A 15234-nucleotide genomic window follows, 5' to 3' on the forward strand; every position below is an offset into this window, starting at 1 on the left:
AGACTGTCATTGGTCCAATCAGCGCAGATTAGCTTCGCGCTAAGGAGGGGTTTGGGAACAAATGAATCACTGAACGATTGATATGGGAGTCTCTGGGATAATTAGGTAAAAAATAAATGCAGATTATAAGACCATGAAAGTGTTTTTTGACCTTGCATGCATATTAAACTGTTGTTGGAGACCCTTACAACCAAGATATGACCCTATTTCATGTATAATATGGGCTCTTTAAACACAAATATTCTCATACATTTAATATCATTTAATTTATCAAAGATTCCAAAACTATTCATTCTTTCTAAACCTCTCTTTTCTGAGAGCCTGCTCTACTCTGATTGGTCAGATGGCCCAGTCTGTTGTGAGTGGTTTACATCTTACAGCATATATCGAAACAACAATACACTCATTTTCAGGAATTCAATTATTTTATTGATCTATTTATTCTTTAAAAGTTTGTAGACCTTTTGTATTCACAAATAGCTAGATTTACAGTAAAAAAAAATTAAAAATCCACATAATTCCATCATGTTGTCCCAACACAAATCGATTAGGTTAACTTAAATCGTTTTTAAAAATTCAAGTGGATTAAACATAAAACAATCAAGTTTTCCCAAATTCTTTTTTTTTTTATAAAATAAAGCGGAATAAACCGCCAATTATTTCAGCATGTTTTACGCAGCGGAAACACCAATACACATTCATTCTTTCACACACACTCATACACTACGACCAGTTTAGTTTGCTCAATTCACCTATAGTGCATGTCTTTGGACTGTGGGGGAAACCAGAGCACCTGGAGGAAACCCGGGGATAACAAGTAAACTCCACACAGAAATGGCAACTGGCCCAGTCTGGACTCGAATCAGTGACCATCTTGCTGTAAGGCGATAGTGCTAACCACTGAGTCACCGTGCCACCCCATAGTTATCATTACAACTAAATAAAACGTATGAAACAAACAAACAAACAAAAGAAAATCACAAACCAACAGTCCCTGCTAACTTCCTTACGAGGTCTTTCTGATCTAATGCCAAAGATTTAATTTCCGAAATCTATTTGTATTCCCTGCAACCTGTCCCGAAACAACCATTAATGTGATTTGTGCACTTTATTACGGGAACGCCTTGGTTAGAAAGCCTCTGCCAAGAACATAAAATGCAAATTCGAATCAAATAGCTTTAACCAACAAAAGCAGCCAAAAGGCATCATGCTACACAGAAATGCATTTCTTATGCAGTTCTGGGCTTTGGCGGGTCAAAAGAGCAGCTCCAGTAGAACGAGCAGTCCAGATCCTCTGCGTTCAGTTCTGGGCAAAATTCCAGCATTCATACCTATTGTTGCTAGGAGACATTCCCGCTAATGTTTATGGCTCTCCTCAATCAAATGGGAAGCTGGCAAAATGCGTTCGGCACAGCACAGGTATCATCACCGTAACCTTTTGTGTTCTCAAATCTCACGACTATGAAAAAGGCATCCGGGGCGGGAGAAGAAAGGTTAATTTAATGCCGAACGAAGGAGAGATGCATGAAAAAAAATGTCCTGCGGCGAAGGCTTATTCCCACCACACCTTTGCAGCACTCGTGTTTATTGGTTTTGTTAAGCTGGGACTGATTTATAACATTTGAGAAGCCATTAAATCTTTCTGCCTTTTTAGATTTGGATTGTGGTGTGGAGAAGCCAATTCAATTCACTTGCCAAATATCAAGGACTTCTTTCCCTGAGAGGCAGCTCTTCAGTCACCGTCACAAAGCCAGAGAGCTTCATTTGTTCATGATGCTATGCAGTCTTTTTTCTGCTTGTCACTCTGAGACGCTTTAGTCACATTTGTTATAATATTATTAGCAAACAAAACGATCTGATTCAACGGTCCCACATTTATATGATAAATCAATGGATTCACACCAAGCATGATGCAAAAGGTTTTCAGCGATGCATCTTTTGTTTGTCAACGAAAGCGAAAGTTATTGATCTGGATGTACTGAATTTTAATCTACAAATGAGGTTATATGATGTTAGAGTTACCCAAATCGATTACATTATACATACAGTGCATAATGTTGCAAAGAAAACAAAAAACAGATATCATTCCCTTATCATTCTTCTTATTAATATTGAGGTTTAAGTGAGATAGTAAGTTCGTGTTTAACAAAGCATACAGAAAATACTTTTTTTCTGCTAATTTATCCACCCATTCAGATTGAAGTTCCTTTGTGTGTGTGTGTGTGTGTGTGTGTGTTTGAGTGTGTGTGTGTTTGAGTGTGTGTGTGTGTGTGTGTGTGTGTTTGTGTGTGCGCGTGTATATATATATATATATATATATATATATATATATATATATATATATATATATATATATATATATATATATATATATATATATGAGCAATATCACACGAGAACCAGTGCGATATGGCTATACCTGTATATGTATACAGCCATATCGCACAGCTACTCGTGTGAAATTGCATTTATACAACAGTTTGACGGCATTATTGTATATATAAAAACAAAATCAAACATGGAGTCTCAAAAACCCAGAAGTTTACATACATTCTAAAAAAAGGAACATAACCATTTTTTTTTAATAACTGATGATAAATCAGACTAAACATTTACTATTTTAGGTCTGTTAGGATTACCAAAATGATTTACATTTGCTAAATGCCAGAATAATGAGAATGATACTTTTTTTTTTGAGAATGTTTTATTAATTTCTAGACAGTAAAAAGTTTACATACATTTCCTTGGTATCTTTATAGATTTGCTTTTAAACTGTATAACTTTGGTCAAATGTTTTGACAATGCTTATGCAAATAAATCCCAAATTGTGGCATGTTGCTTAAACATTTGCATCTTGTGTTTTATTAATGACGTTACCACCAACTAATCAGTACCTTAAATATCTTCTATATGAAGATGCTTTGACACAATCTACATTGTAAAAGCAAAGTACAAATAAAAATAAATAATCAATGTCGACTTGACTGATAAAATAAAATTCAACTTCCAAAAATCTAAAGTCGTTCAAGCCCTAACTGAAACTGTGATTACTAATCAAAAAATTAAGCAAGGGAAATTTACTAAATGTCTTCATCTTTACTTAATTTTCTTAATGATTGTTGACACAAAAGAAAATTCAATACTTTAGACCCATAAAATGTATTGTTGGCTATTCCTGGAAATATAGCTATGCAACTTTTGACTGGTTTTGTAATCACATGCATAACATATACAGGCAAAGCAAAGTGCATCCCTAGTGATCCTGACTGTGTTATGAAATGAAACAATTAGTCTGTGCAAGAAAGTGACCATTATTTACAGCACTGCTTTCGATCCATAGCATCGGCAGACAGTCCTAAGCTTGCATACTTCATTACGCAACAAATAGCTTGACTGCCGTAAAAACATTTCCCAAGGGTAAGCTGTGGATTGAAAGTAATAACGTTGTAGATAAAGACCAATCACTTCATAATATATCAATGTATTTCCAGGACCCACTAGTATTAATTTAGTTTTACCTGCGTATGTCCCAAAACCACAATTCTAGCTTAAATATTTGTTACTGTTCTACTGAAGGAAAAAAAAAACATATATCTTGGATGGAGTGACGGTGAGTAAATTAACAGCAGATTTTCATTTTTGGGAAAGAACTGGCTTTTTAATTACTGAGTTTAAATTCATGCTGTACAAAAACATTCAATTATACACTGTGGAGTTATGGCTTGAATGCTTCGATGAGACAGAATGTAAATATTTGGATTCGTTATGCAAAACAGCTTCCTAAACCATCTGTTAGTTTTGGGAAAAATGCAAGGTCACATCGCAAAGGCATTGCACCGCAATTTAGAACCATATTCTGCCAACGTGATTGTTTTGTCTGGCAAATGAAAGGCTTTTCTATCCCTATACTCTAAAAATCTGGTTACTTCTAATTAATAAAAAAGTAGTAATAGCTCTTTTACACATTAATGGATGTACTCGAATTTTATACGTGACCTAAAACAATTCAAATCTGCATTTGGCAAATCACCTGCATTCAGGAGAGTAATTAAATTCAAGCCTTCCTCCTGCCTACAGCTGATTACGTTGAAGGAAAACAACAATTAAACTTTTGTCTTTGTGTTGTTCCAAGAGGACAAAAATGACAGCAGACATTCATACCAGTTTGAAAACAAAGCAATTATAGAAATGCGTAGCACCAGGTGGAGAATATTTCAAGAGAGTTTAGAAATAAGCCCAGTTCATGACCTCCAGAACAACAGGTGTCTGACAGTCTCTGGGCAATCTGTTATTTGCAAATGAGGACACAAGCAATCGGACAGGGAGTTATTTCCTTCCTTTTTTTCAATTTAACCATTCTATTTTTACTACTTGGGTAACATTTGAGTTAATCAACTGTGGGTTTATTTGGGTAAACATACATTTGTGTGTGAGAATAATTTGTTTCCTAAGATAGTACAAGGTGCAGCACAAAAAGCATAAACAAAAAGGGAGGAAAAAGACAGATGAACAACATGATCTAAAGGTAATTTGATTTCTCAAATTATCAACATAGAAGTAAATTGAACATATATATTGCATCTCATTCAGCAGTATATTGGACATGTGAGAGATCTGCAGAATGGATGGCAACATTAACAGCCTGAGGTATCAAGACATTTGTGCTGGTCATTACATTACAAACCACAGGAGAGGGCAAATTCTTCAGCGGGATTACAGTTCTTCTCATGCTTCAGTCTCCACATCAAAGTTACTGAAGGCGAAGAAGGTCAAGGTGCTCAAGGATTGGCCAGACCAGTCACCAGATATGAAAACTTTTGAGCATGTTTGGGGTAAGATGAAGGAGGACGCATTGAAGATGAATCAAAAGAATCTTGATGAACTCTGGGAGACCTGCAAGATTGCTTTCTTTGCCATTCCAGATTACTTAATTAATAAGTTATTTGAGTCATTGCAGAGATGTATGAATGCAGTCCTCCAAGCTCATAGGACAATATTAACTCCACTTGACCATTACTTTACATTCTGCACTCTCAAAAAATAAAGCTACACAAGCTGTCACTGGGGTACCTTTTCAAAAGGTACACATTTGTACTTAAAGGGTCTATATTGGTACCTCAAAAAATTTTTTTTAATTTTAGTACCTAAAAATATTAAGAGGAACACTTTTGTACTTTTTAATTATTAATATGTACCCTCGATTTATTAATATGGACCTTTAAGGTACAATTTTTATACTCTTTGAAAAGGTACCACCCCAGTGACAACTTGCGTATGCGTACCTTTATTTTTTAAAAGTGTATACTGTACATTATTCCTGTTAAGTGATAAGACTTTTGTCTAAGCAAAGTCAGACTTCACTATCCTAATTAAATCAGTAAAAAATCAAGGCATGATCATATTTTATTTTGGTAAAATAAGCATAATCTAGAGGCCTTTGTCTTTCATATAAGCCACTTCTGATACCAAATGATCAACTAGTAGCCAAGCTATAGTTTGTTGTTCCTAAAACTTGGCTAGGCGACAGGTCAGGTAGTGTGTATATATATTTACACAAACAGTTAAAGTCAGAATTATTAGCCCACCTTTGATTTTTTTTTCTTTTTAAAAATGTTTAACAGAGCAAGGATATTTTCACAGTATGTCTAATAATATTTTTTTTCTTCTGGAGAAAGTCTTATTTGTTTTATTTGGCTTGAAAAAAAGAAGTTTTACATTTTTTTAAGAACTATTTTAGGGTCAAAATTATTAGCCCCATTAAGCTATTTTTTGATAGTCTACAGAACAAACCATCTTTATACAATAATCTGCCTAAATACCCTAACCTGCCTAGTTAAACAAATTAACCTAGTTAAGCCTTTAAATGTCACTTTAAGCTGTATAGAAGTGTCTTGAAAAATATCTAGTCAAATATTATTTACTGTCATCATGGCCAAGATAAAATATATCAGTTGTTAGAAATTAGTTATTTAAAGTATTATGTTTAATAATGTGTTGAAAAAAAGCTGCTCTCCGTTAAACAGAAATTGGGGAAAACATAAACAGGGGGCTAATAATTCTGACTTCAACTATATATATATATATTTTGAAAAAGGTACTTTTTCCTGACACCACAAAACAAATAAATATTGATTGCCAAACTCTTTAAACTCTTGTCAACTTCTATTTTTGACTTCAATAACATTGAAAACAAACTAATAATTGACTTCTTAAGCCACTTCCTTGTCCTTTCTGTCAAGTCATCTGCCACAGTACTATCATCAATTAAAGCACTTTTCCCTTAAAAAAACAGCTATGCATCATTAACTGTGGATTTAATGTGAGTAGTTTGATTATTCAGCATATTGTTTAATTAACTAAATTGAATCATTTAGTCTTGGTTTGCTTTTAACACCAGAAATTCTGTTTCGGCAGAAATATAAACATACAGTACTGCAAAGTAGAAAGCCCAGTAAATTGAAATGAAATCACAATATGATTAATCAAATGCTGCAATTGTCATGCACATTTCTTTAGGGAAGCACAGGTGTTTGATCAGAAGTAAGAGGAGCTACTATGTTTCAGCTGAAATTGTCACACGATGAACACAAACGCTAATTTTAAAACACTTCACAGGACCTTAACAAAGATAACAAAGAAACAGATAATGCAGTCAGTCATAATCCAGACAGACTCCAAGTCACGTTTTTGACTACTGCCACAAAATCTGCTGCAAACTGTACTCCAGCCAAGAACTGCCCACTTATAAAATGACCAACTGTTTTTGAAAAGGGTGTTCAGGGGCAGACAAATCTGAAATCGATGCAGCCACAACAACAGACCGGCTTACGACAACGTGGCAAAACATTTAAATAATGATGCCTGCCTTTCTTTAAAAACATCAGAAAGACAGTAACAAGCACATTAGGGCAAATTTGAGTAATCTGCATTGTCAGATCTTGGTTCAAGGGCATATCAGATGATACAGAAAGTCTAAAACAAAACTCTTGAATCAGTTCATGAAACAGCAGCAGCATGTAAACAACAACAACAAACTGCACGCCTGATTCCCTGAAGTCCCACTGCGGGCAACCGGTTGGAACGGGCGGATTTCACCAGCTGTATTCATCTCAGTGTACAATATGGTCCATAGGGAGGCTGAAGCTAAGAGGGCCACTTTGACGACTGCTATCAGTTTTTTCATCATCCATAATAGTCAAACTATATCACCAGATGTCCTTCCTATAAATGCATCTCTGAGCAATCACTATGAACACATCCCTAGAGTGTACGATATTCTTTTCTTTTCCTCAGTGTCAGAATGTTGGACCACAGGCATTTATACTCGCCAGACACAAAAACCACCAGAGAGAAAACTCTCATAAATGCTTTAACTATGGACGTTTTAGCTGCATTATAGCCTTAGGCAACAAAAAGAATGGTCTGCTTGGTAATTTAGCAGAGCTGGGTGCATTAGCTCCATTTGATTCGTTTTTCTACAGCCGCTCTTACAAAAGAAACAAACATTTCATTTACTGTATTTCACGTCATAATGTGAAATGGATGTCCTACTTTGGTAAGCCAAAATTGATAAAGAAAAACCTTATGATTTTCAAGTTAAGGTCTTTAAACACTGAAGTCTGGAATTTCCATATGTTTTGTTTTTTTTTTGCATTCATGTGCGAAAAATTCATCACGTAAACAAACCTTGCACACTGAGTTCGATGCATATTAATCAATTCAGTAGGAAAAAAAAAAAGCAAAACATTTTGGAGTCAGTTTAAGCAGTGATACTTTGTCCTGCTCTCTTCTCCAAAGTAGAAAAAGGAAGAGGAATAGGCTACATTTTGTGCTCATCCAGCATAGAGAAGAAGGAGAGTTCAGCTCATTATCAAAGAGCTGGATTATCCTAAAGTGCAAAGTTTATTTCAGGAAGTCAGTGGAATTTTAATACATTGCTTGTGATACTTCACACATTTGCGCACGTAAACAAATCCTGAACATTGGTAGTAGGTTACTATAGACATTATTATACAAGGTGGCCGTGTTGACCTGTCCGAAAGCGGACGATGCTTTCTATTATTACGTCTATGAGCAGTATGTTAAGTGTATAGACACACACAAACACACACCAAACAGCAGCAGGGCAGAGGTGCATCAGCTGAATCCATGGTTCTCAACTGTTCGCCACATTGTCTTTATTTTATGCACTGTGTTTGCCACAAAGTTATCTGTAGCTCAAATGACAGCATTCTGTATTTTCACTTGAACGGTGGCTCTGAACTGTCAAAACACCTCTCAAATCGATTTTTCTCATGCGAAAAGCATAAAAACTAAATTAAACCAGGTTTGAATTTTTTTTATGACGGATGAAAGTTTCGGAGACAGTGTGTCAATACAATTCACACAAAGTGAGGTCGAATATATATTTTTAATGTGCGAAATTTACAGATGAGCATTCAGATTCAGTGTGTAATAATCATTAAGGTTTTTGCACACTGACTGAAATACAATACGTGTAAGTTTTTTTCGTATTGACATGTAAATAATTCATCACGTAAACAAACCTTGCACTCTGAGTTTGATGCGTATTAATCAATCCATTACGAAAAAAACGCAAAACATTTCGGAGTCAATCTAAGCAGTGATCCGTTATCCTTTCTTCTCCAAAGTAGAAACAGAAAGAGGAATAGGCTACATATTGTGCTCATCCAGTACTACATAGAGAAGAAGGAGAGTTAAGCTCATTATCAAAGAGCTGCGCTGGACTATCCTGAAATGCAAAGTTTATTTCAGGAAATCAGTGGAATTTTGATACATTGCTTGTGATGCTTTACACATTCGCGTACATAAACAAATCCTGAACATTGGTAGTAGGCTACTATAGACATTAAAATTCATGGTGGCTGATGTGTTGAAGCAACAAACCGAAAGCGGACAATGTTTTCTATTATAATGTCTTTGCGCAGTATGTCAAGTGTATGGACGCACACACACACACAAACCAAACAGTAGCAGGGCAGAGGTGCTTCAGTCACTGAATCCAGCATATAAGGGTCTTTATTTTATGCAAAAGTTGTTTTGAGGGGGAAGAGAAGGTTATGGATTTTACCAAACAAAATTTTACAAAATAATGAAGTGCACATAAACATTGTTTATAACAAGCCCGGAAACGGAATTGCTATTAGATTTCTTGTTCATGTTTCAGCCCCTCAATACACCATTTCAATGTAAATTCACACACTTATCTGAAAACCTATTTAAATAAAATAATTTTTTAATGGAAGGTTTACATGTCGCATCAAAAAAAAAAGGGTGGAAATCATGTTTTCTCTTTCTTTGAAAAAAGGCCCAGAAAAAGTTTGTACTCTAGTAGTTGTCATGGAATGGGAGATGAAGACTGGATGGTTCCTGTCAGCTGCCCTGAAATGCATTCTGTAAAGCTGGGAAGTTTTCATCTTGTCTATTAAGCGTGCTTATCACTGGCCTATATTTGAAATAAGTTTGCAACATCCAAAAGATACTGCATTCTACATTAGATAATTAAGTTTGCAATATTTATGTATAAGAAAAAACAAATAAAATGCATACTGTAAGTAGTTTGGCAAATGCTCAAGACATCCACGAAGAAGTCAACTATAAACCAAAAACTTTAAACCAAAACTTCAAAATAAACATTGATTTTATGGCATAAAAATACATTAGATGCTTTATACGGCTTTTTCTCAAACAATCACCATTCATTTCCTTCTGAAGAGAGAGAACATTACTCAGCATTCAGCAAGTACTGTGCATTTAGTGCCTGCCTGGCTCAGTATTACACAAGAAATACAGAAAAACAGCAAGAATGTGTTTTCAATAGGGCTGCACAATACAGTATATAATTTCAGCATTGTCATCACAATGCACACATCCGCAATAGTAAATAATGTCAAGTGGAGATGACGACTGACCAGGAACAACAGTTTACAATAGGGGTGCCAAAACTCTGTCCTGGAGGGCCGGTATCCTGCATATTTTAGCTCCAACCCCAATTAAACACACCTGAAGCAGCTAATCAAGCTCTTTCTAGGTATACAAAAACTTGCAGGCAAGTCTGTTAAAGGAAGTTGAAGCTAAACTATGCAGGACACCGGCCCTCCAGAACTGAGTTTAGACACCCCTGGTTCACAATAAATATGTTGTGTCGATTAAATAATTGGGGGAAACTTTATCATTTGCACATTCTTTTTAAGAGTTGTACCATGTAAGCATTAAGGAAGTTAAATCATATAGATGAAAGAAATAATCATGTCTGTATTTACAGTAGGGCTGGGCGATAAAATCGGTATCGTTATTTATTGACCGATTACCATTGTTAATAACAATTTTTAAAAAAATTTGTTGTAAAATTTCGTTATAAAGGCTATAGTTTTATTAAATGTAGCTGCTGAGAGCGCCTTGGAAGAAACGCTAATAAGCTTAGTGTGTAAGTTTGTCATTTCGAATGGAGACGCGCGACTTGCACGATGTACATATGGTTTCCTAATGCCCAACGCGATTCATGTAAGTAGAACTAACCAATCTGCTTCACACTTTGTATGGATAATGCACATTTCAGTGATAACGGTTAACTAATTACCTCAGACAAACACAGCGCATCCAAACACTGCAGTGCTTTTTATTTTTCTACACAAACTTGCATCAGAGCTGCAGCAATGGTTTGTCTGTTTGTCATCCTCTGAGAAAATGGTTGATGGTCGCCTAGTTACGAGAGAGGAAAAAGGAAAGCACACACTCGCGCTTGTCACTTCAGTTTAGAATAACAACACATGAGAAATGAATGCTGTATAGCAGCATTGAGGAGATTGTGAATAAAAAAGGATGTAAGGATGTCGCCAGAGTGGCTTTTTGGTTTCTTTTCTTGTGCATCCCAGCCACTAGCCCACCATCTGAAAGCGTTTACAGCATAGGGGGTAATATGGTCATTCAACTTCACAATTTGTAATGTTGCAGTATGTATTTGAATAATGATGGTTGGTTCCTTTACTTCAAAGCTTAGATTTGATTATCATAATTTGCACTGTTTACAGAATTTAAGGTTTACTGTATTATTATTTTTATTGACACCCTAAAATTGGCTTTGATTGTTAAGAGTTTGCATTTTTATGACACTTTGTAACATTTTTTTCATAAAGTTTAAGAATCTCTTACACTTCTGTTTATTTTATTATAAAGAGATCAGATATTTTGTTTAAATGTTTTTGTTTTTGACTATTAAATCAATAATAATTATTGATATTAAATGATATGGAACATGATATTGTGATAATTTTTGCAATTTCGTCCAGCCCCACACTGAAATGTTATTTCTCACAAAATTCGTCCACCTGAATTCTGTTAGACCACCCAGGAAAAACATAAAGCACTGTTCATTTAATCTGTATCTTTGTTCTATTGTTTGCTTGTAATTTGTTAATCATGCAGATGCACTCCTTCACAAAATCACTCTGACAATTATAAAATAATGAGTTATTTCAGAACAGAGCTGTTTTGAAATCCGACATTTCTTTTCATATCGCAATACATACTGGAGAAAGACAAAATATCACAATGCCAGTTTTATTTTTTCTCCAGAATCTAATATTCCAGCGCTATAATGGTTTCCAAATCTTAAGAGCATCCAGCTGTGGGCATCTCAGTAGTGGTCAGAAAGAAGTCTCTCTCAGAATAGCAGCAAACATGTGGAAAAGAGGATTGGAAAAGGTCAGAGAAAAAGAGATGAAAAGAGAGGCCAGAAGAGAGCTCCGATCAGTTCACCACAGCAAACAAACTGTGAACTCCCTCCAAAAACCCATCCTAATTCAACAACATCCAAACAAGACGATGGCTACTTAACTCTGTAGCCTATGACATCAGCCCCTTTAAAAACCTCACTCATGACATCCTAATGTCTAGTTATGAACACTGAGTAAAGTATGAATAATAGACAGCAGGTGGTGATATCATCCACTACGTCTGATTCTTCGGGTTAATGACCAGCGCGATACATTAACCTACAAACGTCTATTTGGATTAGTGTACTCACGCTCACCAGTCGTCATGTGATCTATCACACACACACACACGTGCCTGATTCACTATGCCAGCTGGTTGGCATGGTGAGACTGTCGCTGGCCGCTATCCATTACTGTAACTGAAAGAGTGATTCAGAAAGGTGTCATATAGTTAGTCTGCGAGGAGTAAAATTACTCAGTCCTGTGAATTTTCACAGAGCGCAATGTTGCTGCACAAACACCAGACCAGACTGAAATCATCTTCTTTTTTAAATGGGACTAGATTAGAAAACATTACAAGAAATAAAGGGATAAAAACCACTCTCATGTTCTACCGGGAAGCAGTAAGTCATCGTATTCTGCTTTAGTAGGTCAATGAGACTTGGCTTAGCTTCTTTAACTTAAAACTCCTAATTGGCTGTCAGGATCCGTGGTGTAGTGGAGAGATAAGCATAAATGATAGTGGCCCCAGGCTAATGACACAAGCCCTACCTTCATGAGCATCATCATCCCTCCGGTGTAATATAACAAGGCAGGGTTTCCACATATAGCCCTGCATCATTCCCACTAAGATTACTCACAGCCACATACATCTTAATGCACTATCACTGATCACTTGTCAGATGGACACTTGAGTTAAGTTTACAGGTTCACTTCTGGGAGACATGCCAGTATTTTTTTATGACTGTGCAAGTGACAGCTGCATAAAAACATGTTAACAAGTCAAATTAGATGAATACATAATTTAAAAATTATAAAAAAAATATGCAATTTAAAAATATTAAATCAACCCCCTAGTGAAATTCAACACAGCATTACTCCATTGAGTTTAATCACAAATTCACTTGTTTTTATGAGATAAAGCTTAGCCACTGAATCTTTTGAGTGTAAGCTGAAAGGTTGTAGGTTCGAGTCCACGAGTTCATCGCAGGTTAAGAATAAATCACTTAAAGCATAATCACTTACCAATTGCATGCCACATATAAACGCCAGCGTACATCTGCCACTGCAGCAGCCCATCTTGCTCTCCGTCGAGTCCGTGTTTCCACGTGGATCGCTGTAACTCCACAAAAACGATACCCAGGTAACGGGTTTAAACGGATCTTTCTTCACTCCGGAGGCGAGAGACGCGAATCAAATACGCCCTTCCGATAAAAGCATCCCAAGCGGTTCACCGTGCAGGAAGAAAGATGTGAAGGAAACTGCATGTGCTGTTTGGAAAAGTAGAATTGACGCGTACGCAAAGTCAAAGAGACGCGGACAACACTTCCTTAAGTTAGTGAAGAAATAACGCTATCTCCAAATCCAGCGCTGAAAAACATGTTAATGTGATCTTCCACGGGTCCGGGTGTGAAAAACAAAGCCAGCCAGTGTTGTTTACGCTCTCATTGCTCCTCCCTCGTGCGAAAGAAACCGAATTAACACATTTTAAAGCGCAAAAGCTTTGCTTTCTTTCTCTGGAAGCCGCTTCTCGTGCGTTTAGTTGTCCAGCAGGAAATCCACGGGAACGGTGATACGAGGACAATAATCCGAGCGCGCGTCCTGGAGCAGCCTTTCAGTGCAGCTGAGACGTGTCTTCACGGGTCCCTCAACTACTACTGGTCCCTTCCACTGTTAACTTGCTCAGTCCGGGTGTACAAGAGGACAAAGAAACGGCGCATCCTGCACCATCTGACGCTCCAGATTGAATGAAGCGCACGCACGCGGCGCTGCACTCGGCGGGGATGCGACTCGGTTTGTTTCTCACGCAGCGGCTGGTGCTGATGCTGATGCTGTACAGACAGAGCGCAGATGAGGAGCTGGACGTCCCTCAATGCGCCGGATGAGTCTCTGCTCTCTCTCTCTCCCTCGCTCTCTCTCAGTGGGCGTGAGAGCAACACGATATGGAAATAATGACTGTGTGGCGCTGGGGGGTCAGTCGGCAAGATGCAGATATATAACGGTCTGTAATTGCTTCGGTCGCCCTTAGGAAATTCCAGGTCTGAATTTAAATAGATCCCTCGGGTTTCGAAGTCTACGATGAAAAGAAATCTTCTTGTTAGTACATAATTCGTTTCGTAATCTTCTTCCTTTTTTGTAGCTTAGACTCTTTTTTTTTTGACAAAACACTTCTTTTGTTTCCTTAAAAGGTTTAGCTGTTTATACCTGACAACGACCTTGCTGCAGGGATATCTTTATTCTTAGATAGGCTAGCTAATCCAAATTGATCTATCTATCTTGGCCTATCTATCTATCTATCTATCTATCTATCTATCTATCTGTCTATCTATCTATCTATCTATCTATCTATCTATCTATCTATCTATCTATCTATCTATCTATCTATCTATCTATCTATCTATCTATCTATCTATCTATCTTACAACAGTTTACTTGAATCGCGTCCTACAAAGAGTAAACGCAAACGGCTGGCAGAAAAACAAACAAACAAACAAACAAACGATCAGGCTAGTCTTCTTAATTTGAAAGTAGCGCTGAATGTAGATCCCTTAGCGGATTAATACATGAAAATATGGGACTGTCTAACCGCTAAAAGTCGCATTGACCAATCAGAATCGAGTATCAAGCGAAATCTCATAGTTCCCACAGTATGTCACAAAAACAAATTTATACACAGTGTCGTGAATTAATTAGGCTAAATTTAAATGCGTAACATATAGAATAATAATAATAATAATTACTAAGCCCTAACATATAAATGTGTAATTAGTTACTTGTAAAAATTGTAACAATTACAAAGGGGTTACACTGAATATTTTCAGTAAAAAACTAAGATACAGTGTGTCGAATAATATGAATTTGTTGTTCTGCCTGTGTTAGATGGACATGATGACTTTTAAATGTGTGACAAACCCAGGATACCAGTTTGAATGAGGCAGATCCTGATTGGATACCTGCTTGCTCACCAAATTATTTAATGTATAAAAATAAGAGTGTTGTGCTAGAAGTGTTGTTTAGTGTGTCTGGAGGACGGTGTGGCTACTTGGACATTCTCGTGTCAAGGTTCTGGTTTCGTTTTGCATAATTTATAGTTAAGTTAGTTGTGATTATATCTTTCTTCTTCTTGATTCAATCCCTAGACATTTGTTTGATTTGTTGTTGTATTAGTTTTTTGTATAATAAATAAGTTATTTTGTTGTCTGAGCTTTTTATGTTCAAACAAGGGGACCGTAACAAATGCCATTTAGTAAAGCGATGCCATTTTGATGTTTTTGATTGG

At 36.5% G+C, this 15234-nt stretch overlaps 1 protein-coding gene across 2 annotated transcripts in view; it reads right to left on the reverse strand.

Moving 5' to 3' along the window:
* The window catches only part of nkain2 (sodium/potassium transporting ATPase interacting 2), a 316059-nt gene extending 302210 nt beyond the window's left edge, over positions 1-13849 (reverse strand). The window contains exon 1 of one of the 2 annotated variants that reach the window (XR_012395349.1): positions 12981-13849. Coding sequence is in view for 1 of the 2 variants with exons in the window: in NM_001351706.1 (NP_001338635.1) it covers positions 12981-13034 (54 nt within the window). In the remaining variant the exon portion in view is untranslated. The remainder of the gene's footprint in view (positions 1-12980) is intronic. The other variant, NM_001351706.1, reaches the window with a different exon arrangement.
* Between the last annotated feature and the right edge of the window lie 1385 nt (positions 13850-15234).

This window comes from Danio rerio, chromosome 20 (assembly GCF_049306965.1).
Source record: "Danio rerio strain Tuebingen ecotype United States chromosome 20, GRCz12tu, whole genome shotgun sequence".
Lineage (NCBI taxonomy): Eukaryota > Metazoa > Chordata > Actinopteri > Cypriniformes > Danionidae > Danio > Danio rerio.